This window comes from Stylophora pistillata, chromosome 14 (assembly GCF_964205215.1).
Source record: "Stylophora pistillata chromosome 14, jaStyPist1.2, whole genome shotgun sequence".
In the NCBI taxonomy this organism is placed as follows: Eukaryota; Metazoa; Cnidaria; class Anthozoa; order Scleractinia; family Pocilloporidae; genus Stylophora; species Stylophora pistillata.
This window is the reverse complement of record NC_142532.1, coordinates 12,430,105-12,452,528: the sequence shown is the minus strand read 5'-3', so window position 1 is coordinate 12,452,528 and position 22,424 is coordinate 12,430,105. Positions and strand designations below refer to the sequence as shown.

Here is a 22,424-nt window from a genome sequence, read left to right as displayed (position 1 = left end):
AATAGGTGGGAACCAGGAAGCAGGCGTTGGAACAAGTGGCCAATGAATTTGAAGTTCTGGAGAAAGACACACAGGAACTTCAACAGTGGATAATTGACGTCAAGAAGGAACTGGACGCAACCACTGACCAAGAGGACCAGAATCCTGATGTTGTCATACGAAGGCGAAAACTAAAGGTTTGTTCACAGTTAATGCCCCCCGGTTAGCTCAATTGGTTAGAGCGCCGGATTGTGTTGTGCGGTAGGTCGAGGGTTCGAGCCCCGGCCGGACCAATACTCATGGTCTTAAAATAACTGAGGAGAATTTGCTACCTTTCTATAATATCAAGAAATGGATAGATATTCTAGTCTTCTCGGATAACGACGAATAAACCGTAGGCCCCGTCTCCTGCAGGGCTAGGGGTAGGAGACGTTAATTTTCCACGCACGAGATTACTGTGTGGTGGATGTCCTTCCCTGGGGTGGGATGGGTGGGTATGACAGGTGTGTAGAAACCCAGTAGGGGACTTTGAGCCCTATTGTTTCTACACCTACCTTACGGTAAATCTCTAGATAAAAAAATAAAAAAATAAAAAAAAAATAAATAAATGTAGCAAAAAGAACATTTACCATAATAATTAATGATATGGCTACGACCGTCGCTTGATTTACCCCTCTAGTAGAATTAATCGATATTTTCGTTCTTTGTTCATCATAGGATTTATAAAAGTTAACAGTAGTTGTCTTGCTATAAGGGACTGACCGTTAGTGACTTTTCGAGAGAGGGGTGTTGTTTTTTGAAGTTGGATGGATCCACTTTTGACACTACCTTAGAAATCTCTCTTGCTCAAATCACTGACGAGATTATTACATAAAAATATTTTTGGGGAGAAGGCAAATTTGACAGAACTTGTTGGGAACAATTGATAATACCTTTGCTTTCTTATTTTTTAGGATGAAGTAGCTTCACGCGAGACACGGTTGAAAAGGCTAAGTCTTCAAGCCTTAAAGCTAGTTGAAGAGTTCTCTGACAATGTCGATGTCGACGTAAGCGAGTCCTTCCAACCCTTCTTTCAAGAATGGGGCAGTGTACAAGAACTTGCCGGCATCCCGCTAGACGACCAACAGAAGGAAACATTAGAAAAACTTAGACGTCCTGCTTCCGTCCCACCTCAACTCAGTATCCAAGACGATAGCGAAGAAGAACTCATTCCGGAAAAACCCAACAGCTCTCCGTTGCACAGATTGGGAGTTCGGAGTTTTTCATTCGGAAGCGAAAACTCTCTAGATGTTCGCGATCGTAAAAGTTCTTACGAATGCTCGATGGACACACTCTGGAGCTCAAGCAGCACTTTCTCGATCAACGTAGAAAACAAAGACGAGGAGGACGATGAAAACGTTGGAGTATTCATCGATAACGCTCTTCGAGGCAACCAGGTATTTGTTGGAGGCAGCGAACCAAATCTGCTAGACAGTCGCTCGAGAGAAGGCACTCTATCGGATCAAGACTGTATCAAGGTGGGAGCTTTTAAATCAATGGATAATGCTTTGGAGGTAGAGGAATGCTCTAAGGAGAGTATGGAGACAGTTACTGGTGAAGAGACCTCAAGGCCTGACAGAACTGAAGACGAGATTAAATCCCTGCTGGATGACCTTCTAGAAAGGATTGTAGATACTTGTAAGAGACTCTCCGTGTGTGCTTACACCGCCGATGATTCAGTGGATGAGGTTCAGCGAAAACTTCGGGAGGGCAAGGTTTGCTTAATTTTTTTTTAATCGAGCAATCTTTGATTGAGTGTCAAAAAAAAAAACCTTCCGTGTATTTTCTTATGTTTCTATTATCAACTCGATGTCCTTTTGTTTTCCCTTTACCTAGTTGTTAGAGGACGACTTGCAAAGTCAAAAAGCGGAACTAGACGACTTAAAGGAGGATATGCTGAAGAAGAACTTGGACGTAGCGTCTGTCGACGAAACGTTAGCAGAAGCTGGAGTCAAACTTGAGGAGGCTATTCCACCCGCTCCAGAAATGGATGAGGAAATAGACATTGTAGTTGAGCAGTTCACCGGGTATATTGTTGCCGTGCAGGAGTGGGGTGCGTGGTTTGGTCCTGCTAAGGCCACGCTGGGAAATTGTACAGAGCCTTACGAGAACAGGAAAAGTTTGGAGGATTTAAACGATCAATTACAGGTTGGTGCGATCAAAATAGTTGAGCCATTGACAGAAATTTGGGACAATATGGCGGAGGCGGTTCTCGTGTCACAAGCAAATTGGCGCCGAAACAGTATAAGAAATTGTATGGGAAAAGATTGTTTTTTCAAAATAGCTGTCTAAGAATGGGATATTCTTTCGCTGCGTAGTTGGAAATGCAGCCTGCATCGGTTAAAGCGTCTATCGCTACGAAAAAGAAATACTCAAATTCAAGCCTACCTTTTCCCAAGGTATGAGAGTAAACTCATAATTCTGACTCCATTTTCCCGTACAAACTCTTAAAATCTGCTTCGACTAGTTGTTGCAATTCTTTTGTCGTGGGAACAACCTTAAGAAGATTCGCAACTGCGTAGTCGATATGCATTCTGCAGAAGTTTGCTCAACTAAATCGCTCGTAAACGGTCGAATATGTTAGCCCAAAAATTTTTCTTGAGCCGGGAGACTCTTCGTATTTTCACAGAGCTCAAAAGCCCAATATGCCATCTTTAAATAACCCAGTTTTAGGAAGGAAGAACACGAAAGACACAAGTCCCTATAACTGGACAATTTGGCCGCCATTTTAGTTGTTTTGACGTCTCCTTTGGCTTTCTGGGATAGTGAGGTACTAGGCCTTCCTCTGGCGGGGTTTTACGAAAATAGAAAGTTGCGTGTTCTTGTCACTTCCACCGCCGCCATATTGAATTGTCTGTAATACGATGTACCGCTGACATTTCGTAACGGGCTCGAAATGTCCCCGATTTCTGATGATGAATTTAAGTTGGCCATTTGCATTTCCTTTTCACTGCTCTTGTGTCTTAGCCATCTTTTGTCCGTCTAAGTTTATTGTTGCCTCTTTTGTGTTTCAATTTTATTCATGGCTCAAAACTTTAGCTTTTCTTGTTCCTTGTTATTGCATATCATGATGAATTTCTATGAAATTAAACTCTCTAGAAATAGAGCCAAATTAAAATTTAGCCTCGACATTAACATTTGCCTCTAAGATTGTCACCGAATGGAAAGCAGTGAAATGTCTTATTTTTTTTGTTTTTAAATTTTCGTTTCAAGGTACTTCTTGACGAAATGGACAAAAACGACCAACTAATCGGTGAAGTTTACAACAAGGGCGACATTCTGCTCCAGGTCATCTCGGGTCATAGTAAGGCCACCGTGGAAAGCGAGTTGAACCAGTTAGAGAAAGACTGGGCAGTGTTCTGTCAGGACGCATCGTCAATCAAAGCCGTGATCGAGGAGACTATTCAAATGTGGAACGACTTTGAAGAGAACAGAGACAAACTGGCCGAGTGGCTGGGAGAACTGGAGCGGACACATACGGAGTTGTTTACGGGACCAGCAAATCTTGAAGCGCTCAAGGAAAAGTTGGAGGAGAAAAAAGTAATTTACATGTGCATATGAATAAAGGCTGATAGTTTCGAAAGAAACTGTTTGGGGCTGCATCGGTGGGAGTAACGAAATAATTTGGATATATCAACAAAGTTGAAGTGGTAAATTGGCCACCGTAACGATTACAAAAGCTGACGTTTCGAGCGTTAGCCCTTCGTTCCGACGAAGGGTTAACGCTCGAAACGTCAGCTTTTGTAATCGTTACGGTGGCCAATTTACCACTTCAACTTTGTTGATATATCCAAGATATTACATGTGCATATACATTTATTTGATATACAAGGAAGGCTACTATGTATTTCGAGTGGTTTGAACCGTTTAAAGCACAATTAATATTTTGGAGAGTTAAGATATTTGTAGTTCATCATCTTCTAAATAAATAAAAATGGCATGCCAATACCAATAGCATGTTTTTGAATGTCGAGCACTCTTTCAATTTTCAGCAGTATCATTTTAACATCTATCAGATAGCTTGTGAAATCGAACGATACGTCGTAGAATTCTTTCCCTTATCTTGTGATGTTGTTGTATAGATTGATCGATGGATCCCTTGCACGAGTATTTGTGAGCAGCGTATTATTTGATAAATGCTGTGTTTTACCAAATATTTTCTTTCAGAATTTACGCAAGGAAATGAGTATCCAAGAACTTGTACTAGACTTTGTGAACGTGAAAGGCCAAGAACTGAGTAGCAAAGTTGAAGAGAATCAATCAATAGAAGCTGATCTTCAGCAAATTAACGACATGTGGAACAACGTACAAGAGCTGGTCTCAGAACGAACTAAAGATCTCAGAGGCATGGTAGCCGAGCTGAGTAACTTTGAAGAGGACCTTGGTCGTCTCGGAGATATCCTGAACTACACGGAAGTGTGCCTTCATGAGATCGAGAGCTCTAAAGCTCCAGGGTACAATGGGCTTCAAAATCAACTTGCTAAACTGAAGGTAAAGTTACAGTGTTGATTCTAGACCAACTACAAAAGAGTCTCTATTTTTCAAATTGAGAAGAAAAAAATAAAAAATAGAATTATTAAGCAATAAAATTAGCGCTGCTTTGTTTTCTCTGATAACTAATATTCTTTCATTATCAAGCAATGGAAGTTTCTTGTGCAGTTGCATCTTCGATTGATCTGCTGCTTAAAGTAAGATTCGAAGTAAAGATTAGAAATAGTATATGGAAAGGTATGGGAAAATTGAATTTTCAACATTTACTCGAAGATAGCTTTGCGTACAGAGTAAAGGCTCAGGTTTGTGTGGAACGATGTAGAGGTAAAACTCTCCGTAGAGAGCCATTTTCTGTTATTGTTTACTTTATGATTTTTCTTTTCTCTTGTTTTGCAGGCCGTCGCAAACAGTTTTGAGGGCCATATGGTACAGTCCTCCAATGTACACGAGCGAGGTTCCCGCCTTAGGGAACGCTGCAACAGTGAGGGAAGGGTGACAATCGATGGTAAACTTCAGACACTTCAACTCCGCTGGTCAGATGTAAAGGAAAAGATCTCCAGTAAAGTTCAGGACGTTGAAGGCGAAATTGGCGAATGGTCAAATTTTACAAAGGAAGTGGATCAACGGTTAACTGAACTGCGCAACTCAGACATCAGTCTGGGGGTCGCAATTATTAGCACAGCGGAACTCAAAGTGTTAGAGGACCAACTCGCTTCGGTTAAGGTTTGGCGCTGAAAATAAAAATGATTTGCTTTGCCTCTGTCTCTTTTTTTTTGATGACAATGTTAGGTTAGCGTTAGATTTCTGGTGACGTATGTGTTACTCTTTTTTTTCGCACAGACCCTTTGTGACCAACTTGAACAAACTCAGCCTCAGATAGCACAACTATTGACCAATGGCCGCCTTCTGTTGGACAAGGTCCCGAATGAAGACCGCGCCTTCCTAGAGAGCCAATTAAATACACTTGAAGAGTTGCAAGCCAGCGTAATTCGCAAGTCGTTAACAAAGCAAGAAGAACTTATAAAGTGTATCGTTCAACAAGAAGATTTTCAGACGCAAGTTCAGAGTTGTATGCATGTGCTGGAGGAGGTGGAAACATCTTTGGCAGAGTGGGAGCTTGGAATAGCTTCTGGACTGGATGAAATGAAGGAGAAGCTGTCTCTTTGTGAGGTAGGGTAGTGAACAAGCCCTCTTAGAGGACGTATAGAATATGCTAAAGTTTTTAAAAAAGTTTTTTTGAAAAAGTAAAAGCAAAAATAAAAATTTCTTCCCTTGGAAATCATGGTTTTGCCGTCTTGTCATGAATTAAGGATAATTGTGGTGCAGTGGTCAAAGTGACCGTTTATCTATGTATCCGTTTCTGCTACGAATGACTGAGTTTCGAGTCTTGAAAACAAGTTACCCTCAGATTACTTAAAATTATTTTCTCTGCTTTATTATTTTTTTCAGCCCTTGCTTGCGGAGTTGCAGACGCAAAAAGAATTTGTTAACAACCTCAGCGACAAGGGAAAGAAAATCGTTCAAGATAATCCTCAAAAGAAACGAGAAACGTTAGAAAAACTGAGAGCTGTCGGTGATAAGTGGAAAAGGGTCCATAGGCTGGCCACTGAGAAAAAAGATTACCTGATAAAATGCATTGCAGAGGTGGAAACATTCGAGGTGAAGTACAATGAATGTATGGAAGTTCTCGAGAAATTCTCAAATAATGCAGTGGAAATGACAGATACTCATAAAGACTTGTCGCACGTGGAATCTTCGGTAGATGAAGTGCTTCGCGTTGGACTTCGAATTTCGTCTCTTCTCCCGGAAAATGAGCGGGAAGTCTTGGAGGCGCGCCTTGAGAAGCTGCGTATAACTTGGAAAGAGATGTGTGGCGTTCGTGAGGAATCTGTACGTGTGCATGAGCGCGACGTCATAAAGAAAAAAGAAGCTAAAAGTTTAAATCAAGCGAATCAAGACTTTGTGCTTGAAGTCGAGGATTTCAGCTCTTGGTTAAATGAGGCAGAGAACATTTTACAGATAAACATGTTTTCTGTTCCAGAAGAAGAGCAGATGGACGTCATTCGGAATCAGGAGAGGCTGTATAACGAAATCCAACAACAGAGTTTGGTTGTAAACGACATCATGACCAAAGGTAGAGAGGTGTCTGCTCGAATGAACGAGGAGGAGAGAGCTAGTATTAAAAAGCAGCTTGAAGGTCTGTCTTCGCGATGGGAGAAAGTTCGAACTCTATCTGAGTTACAAGGTGAAGAGATTGAACGGTGCATCGGAGAACAGACAGATTATTACGAACAGTTAGAAACGTGTGTTCTTTGGATGCAAGAAGCCAGTGCCACCATCGCAGCCGACGGGGCACAGCCTAGTGATGTAGAGGGTATCAAGGCCGAGTTGGAGAAGCATAAGGAGCTTTGTCAGGAATTAACACGCAGAGAGGAGATGGTGCAGGTCGTAATGGAGAAAGGGAAGAAACTTTGCGATAAACTCCCTCCCGAGGAAAGGGCATCTGTGATGGAACAACTGACTCGTGTTAAAGATGAATGGACCAAGTTACATCATGAATCTAAAGAAAAGGAGAAAGAATTGAGGAGGTGTCTCGGGGAAATAGTCGAAGATGGGAAGGATGATTATGCAAAGATAGTGGAGAAAAAGTTATGGACCGTGAGTGGATTAAAGGGCTGGCTAACGGATGCGCGTGAGAGAGCTGATCAAATTGACTTAGCGTCAGTTCAAAGTATTGAGGGGTTGGAAGAAGCTTTGAAAGTCTGTTGTGGAGTGAAGAATGAATTCCTTGAAAAGAAAGCCACTTTTGATGAGCTGATGCTAACAGGAAAAGAAATAGCAGCCGAGTTGGAGAGCGATAATCCGGGAACAGGGGAGGTCGTTACAGGCCAGGTAGACGCACTAAAAACGGAATGGGAAAACGTCCGGGAAAGCATAGAAAAGCAAGATAACGTACTCCGATATGCTCTGAAACAGGTTCAAAAGTTAGAATCGGATTTCGAAAAAGTGGAACTAAGTTTGGTGGGTGCCCAGTCCAAGCTGAATAATATATCCAGTGACGACGAGCTCAATGCCGTGGAATTGGAGCTGCAGAGTTTGCAAGGACTTTTATGTGATGTTGAAATGTGCGAAGCCGAAATAGCCTCTATTGAGACCGAGAGTCAGATGGTCCCTTCAAGCTGTCAAGCAATACAGGATGAGTTCAACACCCGCGTTTGCGAACTGACACATAAACTGTTGAAAGTGAAGGGGAATATCTCTAGCAAGATTCAGGAAGACCAAGAGACGCTAGACCAGCGAGAGCAGTTAGTGACAGAGTTGATGGAATGTCAACAGTTGATTAAAAAGGTGGAAAACTCTACAAGCGAAGATTTAACAATGGAAAAGATACCGCTGTTGGAAGAAGGAATTGTATTCACAAAAGAAGCTTTGTCTTCTGTAGAGAACGCGGTGGCGTCTGTTCACACCAAAACCGGAGAAATTCTTAGTAAATTGAAACCAGCCGAGCAGTCTGCGTTACAAGCAGAAATAAATGATTTATGGTCACAGTGGGAATCCGTTGGAGGAAATACCTCTAAGAGGGTCGAGATTCTTGAAAAGCATATTGCATCTTGTAGAGATTTTGGCCGAACGATGGATAATTGCAAGGAGTGGATCATTAAAGCAAAAGACGAAATTTCGAGGTCAGAGTTTGTTTCCGTCGATATTCCCTCCCTAGAAGAGCATGTTGCAAGTTTGAAGACCATCATTGGTGTGAGTAAATCCTCCGAGAATGTAGTGAGTGTACTGCTGGGGAAGGGTGAGGTGGTTTTAAAAGATATCGACGATATGGATAAGGAAATGTACGAATCGCAAGTGGCCGAGTTGAAAAGTTCTGTCAAAGAAGTACAAGAGCGATCGGCAATGGAAATTGCTAAGCTACAGGAGAGAATTAACGAGAGCAAAACTTTTCAAGAGGCGTATCAGGAATTGAAGTCGTGGGTCGAGAACGAGTTGATCGAAACTTGCTCTGAACAGGTCCAAAGTTCCTCCGTAGAGGAAAGACTAAAAGAGCTTGAATTACGACGACAGTTGGTCTTGTCTAAGGAGAGTGAACTCAAACATTTACTTGAAAATGCAGAGAAACTACTGAACAAAGCTAACGACGCTGAAAAAGAAACGCTACAGTATCAATTGTCAAACTTACAGAGCTCTTATGCAGAGCTGAAAAGCAATGTGGATGTCTGTCTGTCATCATTGCAAGGTGAAAATGAAAACGCGAAAGAATTTGAAGCTGAGTTGAGACAGTGCAGGGATATCTTGCAGGAAATTGAAAACACCGTGTTGTCTGAGACGCCATGTTTTACTGACATAGAGGAAATGGAAGCTTACGTCGAAGACTTGAAGAAGAAGTTCGAAGATGCTTTGTCTCAAAGATCCTTGGTTTTTCGCCTTAGCGAGAAGAAAGATCAAACTTCGACATCAAAAGATGCCACGGATGGTTACTCAGAAGTTGTAGATAAATGGAAAATGTTGCTCGCTCGCTTCTCGGATAAGATAGCGGATACAGAACGTCGAATTGCTTTAGAGAAAGAACTAAATGACAGCTGCGAAGAAGTCATTAGTTGGGTAGATAATGTCGAAAAGGAAATATCTTCTGTGTCCGACCATTCTCAAGGAATGGAAGAGGTCGTTGGACAGGTTGAGAGACTCAAAAGTTTGAGCAATGAATGCGCCTCTTATGAACAAATAATGGAAAGTTTACGAAGTAAAGTAGAAAATTCACCACTTGAAACAAACGAGGGGTTTAAGTCAGAACAAGAAGGTCGACTTAGTTCGTTGGAAGCCAAATACGAAGAAATGCACAAGCGTTTGTCGGCAAAGCTCGGAGATGTGGAACACTGCGTAAATGATGTTAGTGACGTTACAGAGCAAATATCTTCGTGTAAAGAGTGGTTGTCGCAGAAAAAGGAATTGATAGCTAATAACGAAGAAGTTTTCGAGCTTGGAAACATACCGCAGCTTGAAGAAGAGCTTTTCGAATGCCAAAATCTAAATAATGAGTCGGCCATAGTGCTAGATGGTATTATGCAAGCCAAAGAAAAGGTTGGTCAAGGCATTGGGAAAGTTTCAACTGCGATAGAAGATTCGCTCTCACAAGAACTTAACAGTTTGTGCGACACTTTGATGGGATTACAGGATGAGTCGGCCGCCAAGTGCGTGGAATTGGAGCAGCATCTCAGAGAAGCAGAGGAATTTCAAGACGAAGTAACACATTATGAAAACTGGTTGCACCAAGCAAATGACGTCTTCCAGAAGCCTTTACAGTGTCCAGTGAGCTTGAACATTTTGGCTGAACATCTTAATGAGTTGCGTTATTTGCAAACTGGTATGGATGATAAACAAGAGGAGTTTCGCAGTTTTCTTGAGAGGAATAAAGACCTTGTTGCACATAGCGGAGTTCAAGACAGGCTGGTAAAAGCAAGTGAGAATTTTGAAGATCTTGATAAAGAACTCCCCCAGCTTCTGAAGGAAACAGAGGTGAAGATCAACGAATACACGGAAAGCAAAAGACAGTTAGAGGAATCGCTAGAATGGTTAAACAATGCCGCTGAAATTGTTGATTCTGCTATTATGTACTCTTTGGATGATTCAAGGGCGGAAAAGCAGTATGCTGAGCTAAAAGAGTTGCTGCCCAAAATTGAATCATATTATGATGTATTGATCTCGATGGAAGAGAAAAACAGAGGTTTGGATGTTGTTGAAGAGAAAGATGACGGCAATCTTCAGGGAAAACTTGATTCCCTTAAAAAGAAATGGGAAATACTTAGAGGAGATGCAGTTGATAAGGAAGACACCTTACTGGCATTTCTTCAAGCGAAAGACAATTACAACGTTTGCTTAGAACGTTGCAAGGCAGCTTTAGACGAATTAAAGAACTATTCTGTAGATGGTGGTCAATATTCAGCGGATAAAGACAACTCAAACGTCCAGCTTGAAAAACAGAGACAGCAAGTTGAGAAATGCCAGGAACTTGAAGAGCAGATTCGTTTATTAGAAGAGGAAGGTAATCATGTGACAGGCAAGTGTGAAGAACTGAGGGGGTCGTTGCAAGACAAGTTGAAGGAAGTTAAGGGTGAATGGCAGAACATTAGTACACATGCTCGTATTATGCATGAACAACTTGAGTCATGGATTAGCGAAGTTGGAGACATTCATGGTGATGTTGAAGTTTGTTTAGCTCGCGTTAAAGCGCTGCATGAATCTCTTCAGAACTGTGATTCAGAGAGAACTGATATTCAAACTGCAAACGAAGTCCTTGGTCAGCTTAAGCAAACGGCTTCAGAGCTTGAATCAGAGAAGACAAATGTTGAGAGCCTTGTTGAGAAATGTGATATGCTTTTGACAAGGGTCGATTCCAGCGAAAAGCCACAATTAGAAAAGTCGACTTGGGAGCTTCAAACAGCGTTGAATGAGGCGGAAAAATATTCAAAAGAAAGCGTCCATCGCGCAGAAGAACGAATAACTAATATTATTGAGTTAGATAAAGAGTCAGCTCGCTGTGAAAGCTTACTAACCATTTACCAAGCGGCTGTGCCTGTCGATGTTTCTTATACAGTGGAAACCTTGGAAGATCAAATGGGAAAGCTCAAAAGACTTTATGGAGACATGGAATCACGTGACAATCACATGGCAGCCTTGTGGGAGAGGGAAGCGAAGCTGTTATCTGACGACATCAATCAGAGCGGACGTAATACCCCTAGTGGAAAAGCTGGACATCTGCAAGGAGATTGGGGAAAGCTCAAAGCTTCAGTAGGAGAAAAGCTGCGCGAGCTTGAGCGTTTAGCTCAGACAAAAAAAGATTTCGAAGAAGACTATAATACTTGCCAAGAAGGTATTCAGGAACTCGAAGCTGCAATTTTAGCAAGCGATAAAGATAGAGGATCCGTGGAGGAACGAGTGGAGAAAATGCAGGAGCTGTGCTCCAGAATCAAATCCTACCGTAACAAACTTGATCTTCTTACCGATCGATGCGATGAGCTTCCAAATGTTGCTTATGAACAGAAAGATCTTGATCCCAGACGAAAGCTGACGGTTGTTGTTAGGAGATGGGAAGAGGTTAAAGACGAGGCCTTGGGAAAACTAAACGAACTAGAGAAAGAGAAGGCCGAGGTAAAAAATGTTGCGCAAGACATCGCGAAGTTGCAATGCTGGGTGCAGGATGTTTGTACTCCTTTTACCCACACAGACATTCCACCAGTAGTTCAGATGGACGAATTAGAAAACGCTCTTATTGCTAACACAGAATTCCGTTCTATTCTGGAAACTAAATACAAACTTTTTCAAGAACTGTTGGCGCGGTGTAACAAGATCAAAGGGGAAGGACAGCGTAAAGAGCAGCTGCTGTCGAAGCTTCAAGAGATATCTAGTAATTTAAAAAATGTAAAAGAAAAATTGGGAGACAGGGATGCTGAGATGAAAAGCCGCACCAAGCAACATACCAAACTGGTAACTGATCTTGATCGCACAAGGAACTTGTTGATGGAAGTAAGAGGCCAACAGAACCCTGAGTCAAGTGATCTTGAAAGCGAAAGCTGGATAAGTGAAAGAATTACATCAAAGAGAGTTGCTTTGGCGAAACTCGATTCCTGTGAGTTGCCTTTCATCACGGACCAAATTGCTAAAGCAAGCGCTAAGCGGAAAGACGTCGGTGAGAATGCGATAGAAAAAGATTTACGAGAGTTAGCGGAAGAAGTACATGCAACACAACAGCAGCTTGGTGAAGAAATAATCCAGCTGGAAAAACTGAAGGACTTTGATAACGAGTGCATAGCGTTATTAACACTGTACAAAAACCTTTTAGAAAAACTCGGTACCGTTGACTTGGACGTCATCGCCAAAAATGGTGAGGTAGAGCAGACTGAGGAAGAACTCGTCCTATGCCAGGCAGTTGATCAAGAGTTTTTGGAGAGGGAAAGAGATTATGAATCATTGACTGGGAATGAGGATATGATGGTGAGTTTTACTCCTCAAGAAAGGAAAGAAGAAATAAAAAGACGATTTCGTCTGCTGAATGAGACGAGAACTAGGTTGAAAGAGTTGATTCCTAAACGAATCGAAGAATTACGAAATCTGGTTGCCGAGCAGCAGACCTTGGAAGGCTGGCTTAAGTCTTCGGAAAATTTAGTTGCTGATGCTGTAATGTTGCTGGAGGAAAACGAGACCAGCGTAACTCTTGATAGCAACCGGATGTCAGAGCGGTTGGAAGCTCTTGCTGCCCACATTACCAAGATTGATGAGTATCTCACATATGCCGGAAGCTTCCAAGAAAGCGTTAAGGCACACGAAGTTGCAAAGGTGAAAGCGCGGATGTCTGAACTGAAGCAACTGTTGCTGAATGCTGATAATGATTGCAAGCACTTTACGGAAGACTGTGAACTGTTTGAAAGTGAAAGCAGGGAAGCCGCGGTGATATTTGAACGATCTGCCGCTGAACACCAAGTTCCTGTATCTTTGCAGGATGCTCAAGAAAAACTGGAAAATTTAAAGGTAAGTAGATATCAAATGAGATCAAGTCTTGCTGCTTGCTATAAAGAATTTATTTCAGCAGAATGAATAAATCTCTTGAATAAGGGCTGAAGGAACAATGAGAAATTCATAGAGGGGTTTCGATTTCCCATTATTTTTTATTATAGAGTAATTGTGCGGGTGGATTTTTTCTGATGAAAATCGAATCCTAAACGGGTAAGGTGCTTGTTGAGTAAGATGTAAAAAGAGATGAATGTGTAACTGACGGTTTTAAAATCGAGCGCTATTCCAGCCTGAAACACACGCGTGTTATGTTTGATTTTTTCTGACAATAGTGTAAACAATAACTTTCTAAGCTAAGCTACTGTTTCTAAGCTTCGCCTTTATAAGCTAATGAGCTAAAGCAATATTTTCTGAAGAGGAATGCGCACTCTCCAGAATTCGTTTCGCCGCTAATATTACAGATCTATAATTTTTTCGCTACTGCAAGTAAATGTCTCGAGAACAATAGGCATTGTGCGCGATACCTTGCAGAACAGCCGCTTATGGACAAGGTTTTTGAAACTCCTGCTGATAGTGATTTTCAAAAGCAAAGTTTAGTCTTGATTTCATGTTAATTTTTTTATGAGAATCACTTTCCATTATAGTCTATTCAAAGGTTTTTGAAAAAATTACTTAAAAGAGAAGGCGCTGCTTTTTTTTTTTTTTTTTTTTTTTTTTTTTTTAAGGAAACATCCAGCTGAGAATCTCAGCGAGAGGAGATGTTTTTCCCATTCCTCTCGTTGTAACACGGCCTCGCAGCGCCTCAAACCACCATATGAGCGAGCGATATAAGCTAACGCAATTTCTATTGCTGTTGCTGATGAAATGACAGGGCGCGTAAGTTTTCAACATGAAAAATAATGAACCTCATTGTTTGAATTTCAAATGAAGTTCGCCGCTTCCTCTTCTTTGTTTTCAAACAATAGCACATGCGATTGATGTTTTTATTACTGCCAGTAAACGGCGAAACGACTGTATTCCCCTATGGACCACAGGCAAAGATTTTTTATTGTCTTTTCACCATGACTATGATCCCAGAGATTTTTTATTATATTTACCTGGAGGGAAATGCGGTGAGTAAACGCGTTTTGAAATTCCTGTTGACATTTAGCTTTTGATGAGGACGATTGTTCATGGAGAGCAAACCGGCGGCGGTCGTTGCTATAGCTTGAAAGATTGTCACGAAATACTTGCATCTCTAATCTTAAATTAACATCTTTGTAAGTCGTTTTGAGCAGGACAGAAATATTTGAATATTGGAAGTGCTCGAAGTATTTTTTTAATGTTATGCCTGATCATGGGTTGAAGTAGTCAGCGACAACTGTGAATCTAACCAGGAAGCGACGGCGAATTCGGCGATTAAGTTTGGTGTTCTTCAGGTGTTTCAGAAGATTTTGAGAAAACGTAGGAATTTTTATACCCTAAGATAGAGTATTTCATTTCGTTAATTCCTCTTTGCTTTCCAAGTAATTGCTGCTGGTAATTGCAGTGATCCCTACGAGCAGGTTGGCTGAGTTTTAAATGGATCCTGTTCCATATCTTTCGGCGCTCTCCTACGTTTCCTTTTTTTCCCTTTTTTTTTTTTCTTTTTCCCAATGCCCATTTTTTGACGTAGTTATATAATATCGGTTAAATTGTTTCATTCAAAAATAGCTTTATTGTTGCTGACTGAAAGTCGGTTGCAAAGAAAAGAGTTGCTGATGACATCGATTCCTTATTGCGTTTTTTTTTTTCAAGTAGTGACCATCATGTCTTCCTAATCTAGAGATCTTTTCAAATGTGTTCGTGTTATTTTTGGTTTCTCGTATGAGATTTTACCATGTCAGCGAGAGCTCCTAACGATTCTTTGTTGCTCTTGAACGAATGGGACTGAATTTAACCTTTGTGTTATAGATTTGGAGCTCCTCTGTCGAATGACAGGTTTTGCAATATTTACCCGCAATGTTTACGCTTGTCAAATAGAGGCTTTTTACGGTGCAGACAGGTACACACAGTTCACTGCGCTCGTCTGATCTCCAATTTTGTTTCAATAACTAGCGTACGACGAGTTTTCGAAAGCTGCAAGGACCGCGCCAGATTAAAGACTCAGCCTCAGTGGAAAAAAACCATTACGGATAGATTGGAGTGGTCTCAATTCTAAAATCATATTTATTCGATGATTTTTCAAAAAAACTTTCTTTACTTTTACTTCTTTTGACCGTTTTGTAAGGAACGTGGTTACGCTTGTTTTCATTTCTTTGAAAAAAACAAAAATCGAAAATTTTTTATCGACGCTGTCCCCACGTGTCTGGTTTTCTCGTTGCGTAGTTGATGGAATTTGATGGAGAAAAAAAATACACGCATATGATAGTTTTTCCATCAGCCGTTGTCTGCTTTGTTTTGCTTTACTTTGCCTGGTTTGCTTTGTTCTTTGTTGTTTGTTCTTGTTGTTGCGTATTGTTATGTCACGCAGTATTCGCCATGTCACTCAGTATTCGCCATGTCAGGTCACAACAAGTCCTCTGACCAATTTGTTTTTTCACTTTGTTCCAAGGAGTTACAAAAAGACGTCGAAATTAGACAAAAATCCTCGAACACACGAGGTGAACAGGTCAGCGGAAAACTGAATGAGGTTGAGCGGAAAGAGTTCATGGACAGACTTCGAATGCTGAACGAAGATTGGCAGAAAGCGAAAGATCAGTTGAATGAACAACGTTTGCTTCTCGAAGATGGAATATCCAGCTGTATGAAACATCTTGATATGGTGGAGCAAGCAAAGTTAGAAGCTAAAGAAATTGACGCACTGCTCTATGATATAAACTCTACTACGGAGGCAGACATGTCAGCGTTAGAACCGAAAACTCAGGTAATTTATTTATTTATACCTAATTTTAGTTAAATGCTTATAGCTTTGATTTAGAATTTTACGTATGATTCAAGAACTGTCGACATGCTTTTGGTGAAAGTTAAACAGTAATTACTTAAATCTTCCACAAAGAAACTGCGTCCTTGAAGCAAACGTCGCAATTGTTTTACAAAGAGGAAAAATTCATCCAAAATTGTTGTTTTATTTGAGTCAATCTATTGATCTCAGTTATCTTCATTATAATTTTTAGTTTATTTTGAATCGATATTTGATTTTTTTTTATCATTAACGTCTCAACGTATGTGTAGTTTTTGCCAAATTGAGCGAGTGTTCACTAGTTTGCATATTCAAATCATCAATGTTCTGTCAACCTCCCTGAGAATATTTCCCGTTTTTTACCGTGAACATGGCGAATGTTTCAATTTTTATAACCCACATGTAGCTACTCGAGAATTGATATTTACTTCGACGATAGTCCTTCCAAAATATGCTGAACGCCAGCGAGGTAACCTTTTTCGCCAGGTGAAATTAACTTTTGTTTATTCGCTCCTAAAATACGAAAATTTGCATAGGAAGCGAAAAAAATCCCATACTCATTTCCTGCTGATATAAATAATGTTATTGGACAAAAGCTTTGTTTAAAATAACAGACCAAGCGACGATCACATTGTCTGAATATGAAAACAAACGGCAGCTAAAAACATCCGCGAAATATTATGATTTTAGCGTTTGGATATTGATATTTATAAAATGTTCTAAAATAAGACTTTGCCTTTTTTTTACAACCAACTGTCAATCTTCTGACACAGTTGATTGCCTCAAAATGAACTGGTGGTAAATTGCCGCATTATTTCCCTTTTTTTAATGACCTCATTAGCCTGCCCTCCCACTTGGCGTGACTGCGTAGATTTGTTTTTTTATAAATTAAACGAGATTGGGGCAATATCACAAGAATAACACATTTTGTAATCTGTGCGTGTCTTGTTAATCCTCCTGGATATCTTGTCTGTAAATTGCCCTTGTAAGAGTGGTTCTTCAATTAACTACAAGACGCACGAGAAATTAAGTAAGTTGGACAGTGTTAACTCTTCTCTCTCTAATCGCTGCATTTCGAGTATTGATGACGAACTATGTAACATCAGTATTCTGAAGTACACATAAACAATGCAAAGAGAGGTAAAGTCTTGTCACGAACAAAAGCAAGGCGCAGCTTCCCTCAAAGAAAATGTTCTTAATACTTGTACTGAGCGACAAAAATATTTACAGTAGCGAACCCGTATAACATTCCGCTTACCGATTATCTTTTCCATCACCGACGTAGAACTAGAGGGGGACTCGTACCGAGTTGGGTCTTATGTCAGCTGGAGGTGTGACACGTGTGTTCTGTGTCCTAGGATCAGTTTTGTCTGAAGCGTGCTAAATGTGTCTAGAAGCGGAAAAGATTTTTTCACGAGTGAGGAACTATACCAAAATATGAGTCTCCGATGAAGGCTCGATCCCATAGTCGTCCATTTTCCTCCATTGAACCATAGGGCATTTCTTAGCGGGCCAATCCTCGTTATTGATTCATAAGTGCAAGCGGCATGCGTCCCACACCCTGCTAGGATCAGCAAATTCGATCTAACCTACGCCAAAGTTTTATCTGGCTCCCAACTGCCTCATTAGATTACTAGCGGCTAATTTTAGAAGACATGCCGGGAAGTGACTTGCTAGAGTCTTGTTTGGTACTCTGTAAGGATGACAAGTCGCTCCTGCAGGCTCTTCTTGATCTAAGTGAGACACGATGCCACATCATCCTGTTGGTGTGTGTGTGTGTGTGTGTGTGTGTGTGTGTGTGTGTGTGTGTGTGTGTGTGTGTGTGTGTGATCATCAGAATTGATTATTCACCAAACAATGTAAATACTCAACAAGCACATTATTTAGAGGACTAGTAGATTAGGAATGGTCGCCAGGTTCTAAAGTACCTTCAGTCATAACATTACAAACCTTTTGATTGATCTGTCAACCATTTCGATGAAATTATAATGATATTTCCTCAGCATATTTACGGCAAATGTTTGGAGGCTTGGGGTTTTATGGGTTTCAATTGATTCCCTGCTGCTTTTATCGGTCTTATTAAGGTGTCCACGTTATTTATTTCTTTCCGTAAGATTGTGACAACCCGTTTGAGATTGAACTCTATTCGCTATTTCATTGGATCCCTTATTCTAAATATGAAATTTTGTCCCGTAGGATTTAAGAGGGAAACTAGAGATTTTCGAATCTCTTATGGGAAGCATGACAGATGTTGCGTCAACAATACCTTGGAAGGAGTCCATGGATCAAGAGTCCGCTGCAGTTAGTTTCAAAGCACTTCGCAACGACGCCAGAAAGAAACAACAAGAACTGCACGAGACTATTTCGTCTCACAAACAATATCGCGAAGCATTAGTTAAAGCAAATGTTTGCCTGCGTGAAATAGAGGAGAGGCTCGAGGATGAAATGCTAAACAGATCCGACTTTGAGGTAAAATCTTGATTGTTGGGTATTTTTCTTCTGGGAATATCTCATAATGTTAAGACCCACGCCGTTTATGCTTCTTGATATTCTAGCTTCACTAGTTTATGAGCCCTTTTGCGTGGGTGAAAATATACTTCGGCGAGACAAGCGCGTAGCGTGGTCATTTTTTCAAGTACGCACAAGTACATATGATCTAGAAAACTAAGTAAACTGAGCGGAAAATACTGCGTTCTTTATTTCTTGTTTGAAATAGTTGTGTGAATACAAGCAAAGAACAAAGCGTCTTGCCCTTATTTTGAGCAAACTTGGCGCAAACACAACATTGTTTTTAAATCTGTCTGGTCACTTCAAGTACGCACGTGCGTATATGCGTAGAGGACGCTACGCGCCTGCGAGAACCGTTTTTCACGAAAAGAATAGTGTACTTGCGGTTTTTTTTTTGGTCCGGCTCAATTCTGTTTGCAGACATATCGCTGTCATTGTCAGGCTTAAAAGCTCAATTTTACGAGGCTGTTAAGGTGTCTGAATGAAACTGCGGCGAGCTCTTGCTGAGACGAAACATCCTATGTTTAAAATGTGTGCATACTAAACACGTGTAAGATTATTCCAGGGAGATTTAAAATGACGTCAAGTCTCCTTTGTTTACTCCTTTGTTTACTCCTTTGTTTACTCCTTTGTTTACTCCTTTGTTGCCTCCAGGAATGCCGGCAACAGTTATATGATGTCACTCCCCTACTCCAGATCGTGAGAGAAAAGGCCAAACTTCTCACTACGATGAAACCTCATGGATCGCAGGGACGAGATGAGGTACAAGATAAAGTCGATGAGTTAGGTGAGAAATGGGAGGCATTGCAGACAAAACTCCATGACAAAATAGCAGAAACAGAGCAATGTCATGCAGTAAATGCTCTGAATGACGAGATGGAGACAGTTTCCAGAAGGTTGGACGAATTGGCGGCGTCAACAGAAGACCTTACAGCGTCCAGTTATGATTCCACGAGAGTTTTAGAGCAAAGGGAGAACTATGAGGTGAGAGCTGGAATGTTCTATTTATCCCTCTCTGAGGAGCAAATTGTAAGGATCTTACCTTCCTCTGAAAATGCTTTACTTGGAGGTGGCTAAAAGTGAATTATTTGAGAAATACGTGATGTACTTAGGATGGCCGCACATAACATCCGGAGAGCGTAGCAAAACTCATAACACGGTGCTTTTTCAACTACGGAAGTGACACCTGTGTCAACGTTACTTTCCGTTTGAACTCTTGTTTTTCTGAAACATACCACAGATTCGTAGATAATGTGTTTTCCTCTCTTAGACCATCAGCAAAGAGGTTTCTGATCTTCATGGTTCCTTTGAAGACCTCGATAGCAGATGTCAACAGCTGATGAACTCCGTCCCTTTGAAAGAAAGCGAGGAGCTTGGGGAACAGCTTGCCACGCTTAAAGCCAAATGTGAAAATCTTGAAGATCATGTGGCCGAGAAAGAGGAGGAGTTTGAAGAGACACTTTGGAAGTGGCAGGAATTCCAGAACGATATGGACACGTGCTTTCGCAACTTGGCCATGATAGAGAAGTCTTTGGATTTCCAGTCCATTGATGATGGAGAATTGGAGGATCGAAGAGAGACACATCAGGTTAGTACAAGCTATAATCTTTTTAGAACCGTGCCGAACCCCAGTAACAAGGTTCCAGCGCGGGACCTCTTCAAGGCTCATTGTGCTCAATCATGTAAAACATCATTCAGTAGTTTGTTGCGGCTCGACTTGCAGTGTTTGATTGCCGAAACGCACCTTGAAAACGACGAAGGGGGCAGGACTTAGCGGATCATACAATACATTGTTTTGCAATTTTGCTATGGATTGTCTCGTAACCTTTAGTTGCCGTTACGTCGGCGCGCCGTCGGGAAGGTGTGGGATAGGTTTGTCGATTTAGCTTGAAAAAGGGGTCCTTCGTTATCCTTCGTAGAGCTTAGTCATACGTTTTGAACTTCGTCCCATCTTTGAGGTTAGTCAAACAGCTTCTAGCATAGGTTGTTTATACTTTATGATGTTAGGATCTCCCCACCCCCCCCCCCCAAAGAAGAAGACTCAGCATAGAGACCCACAAATGGCTTTTGTCAATATTCATACCTGGTTTTCGTGCTTCCTCTCATTTTAAAACTTGACATTCGTACGTTTTTGTGCTTCATCGTTACAGATGCTATCAGACAATTTGGACTTCCAGGAGTCTATTATCCTTGAAGTCAAGGACAGAGCAAGTGAAGTCCTTGGGCTTTTCCCTCCCCCAGACGTCGATAAGGCTAAAGTCAAATTGATTTCCCTTGATCAGCGGTTTCTCCATGTGAAAGAACGCCTTCAGAGGAGACAAGAGGAGATGCTTAAGTCTTCCATTGACTGGCACGAATTTGAGTGCGGGCTCAAGAGCTGTTTGGAATGGGCGCTAAGGGCAGAGGAGCGCTTGTCGCGCGAATTAGGTGTGCCTGAAAACGAGGTTGATGCTGCAAGACTCAAGGTTAGAGAAGTAAGGTCTTTCGTTTCGCACTCTGCGTAACCTAAATGAAAGAAGAGAGGCCAGAATGCTTTCAATTTTATTATTCTCGAATGGTCGATGTGAATGAAGCAAGCAATTTGCGTTCTACCTCAGTAAAATTGGCGGCATTTTACACATAATTTTCCATGAGAGCCAAAACAATTGAATTAATATTAAAAAAGTAAGAAACTTCGCAAATCACCCTCACTCACGTACCTTTCTTAGCCTGGCTACTCTTGTAACTAAAATTAACCTAAATTTAGGAGACGAGTTATTTTTTCACGCCTCTCCCCAATCTCATTTGAGTATTTATTCTCTCCCCAGACCCTATCTTACAACGCGCAGGTGTTTTTACTTTAACACACGTAAACACCTGCAGAGAGTATTCGAGAAAGCCGTAGTTAGGACTACTCTGTATAGAGTTGAGCGTGCAGAAATCCGCACTTGTAATTTAAAATGTGATTAATGGCCATACTAATGACGTAGGAGAGTATTTTGACAAGTTTTGCATAAATTACCGAGTTCAAGCAAACACCAGCAGGTGTCTCAATTCATATGCCTGTACCGGTAGTGATGCATTTATTTTTCTCAACAAGTCTTTCAATTCGCGCATTTTACTCCAATTCTGGATTTCAAGGGATAAACTTTCTATTTTTCCCTCGCCGTATCAGGTACAATAAAGCGTGAACTGTCAGTCACAGAAAGTGATTTCATTAAAATTGTCCTCCTCTCAGCCCGAAGAAAAGTCCAAATGAAATGAGCTGCCTCTTTTTTCATAAGAATGCAATGGTGAAATCCCAGATGTAATGCCCTTTTGTTCGTGTGAATAAACTCTCTTTATGGGGCAAATAAATCTTTTGTCACCGTTTGCCGCAGCTTTAAAATATACTTTTTTATGAATTTGGATAGTTCATTTCACGTTTCAAGGTCGTTTTGGTGATATTTTTTTTTTGAAATGCGAACACTGGAAATATAGCTTGAACACGCCAGTATTGGGTGATATCTGGACAACGATTGAATTGATTAAAATTGAAGTCACGCAGTTTGTGAATCGCACCCAGTGGAAGATCAGACAATTTAATATTAAATTCATTGAAAGCGCAAATTGAGACACAGTCGGCATCTAAACGCCTCTTTAGGTAAGTTTGATGTTAAAAGTGTAGTAAGTTGTCGATTTTCCTAAATTCATTAATGGGTTTTGACTTGTGATAATATCTCTTCTATGTTATATTTTAATGTACTTTTGGCACGCCACGTTGCCAACGAGAATCGCAAAGCTTGAATTAATTAACACGTTGGTTAATGTATGCGGATGAGCGTTAGCCATGTTTTTCTGGTTGTACAACAGGCATTTTAACTTTTTTGCCGCCGAAAATATGGTTACTTAGCAGGAGAATCGACTTAAGACTGCTGCAAGACAAAATCTGTTATGGCTCATCGTAGTTTATTGCTTTTGAAACGGCGATATCAATTTTTGGTCGATTACTAACCAC

General features: G+C 40.9%; 1 protein-coding gene across 3 annotated transcripts in view; it reads left to right on the top strand.

The window, feature by feature from the left end:
• LOC111330633 (uncharacterized) overlaps positions 1-22,424 on the top strand; it is an 82,561-nt gene that overhangs the window by 38,490 nt on the left and 21,647 nt on the right. For 2 of the 3 annotated variants that reach the window (XM_088744390.1, XM_022935529.2), the window contains 13 exons: positions 6-176; positions 933-1,733; positions 1,855-2,166; positions 3,232-3,558; positions 4,186-4,509; positions 4,906-5,232; positions 5,350-5,679; positions 5,959-13,038; positions 15,593-15,904; positions 18,137-18,409; positions 19,103-19,432; positions 19,719-20,036; positions 20,599-20,922. In XM_088744390.1, coding sequence (XP_088600516.1) covers positions 6-176; positions 933-1,733; positions 1,855-2,166; positions 3,232-3,558; positions 4,186-4,509; positions 4,906-5,232; positions 5,350-5,679; positions 5,959-13,038; positions 15,593-15,904; positions 18,137-18,409; positions 19,103-19,432; positions 19,719-20,036; positions 20,599-20,922 — 11,229 coding nt within the window. The remainder of the gene's footprint in view (positions 1-5; positions 177-932; positions 1,734-1,854; positions 2,167-3,231; positions 3,559-4,185; positions 4,510-4,905; positions 5,233-5,349; positions 5,680-5,958; positions 13,039-15,592; positions 15,905-18,136; positions 18,410-19,102; positions 19,433-19,718; positions 20,037-20,598; positions 20,923-22,424) is intronic. The other variant, XM_022935528.2, reaches the window with a different exon arrangement.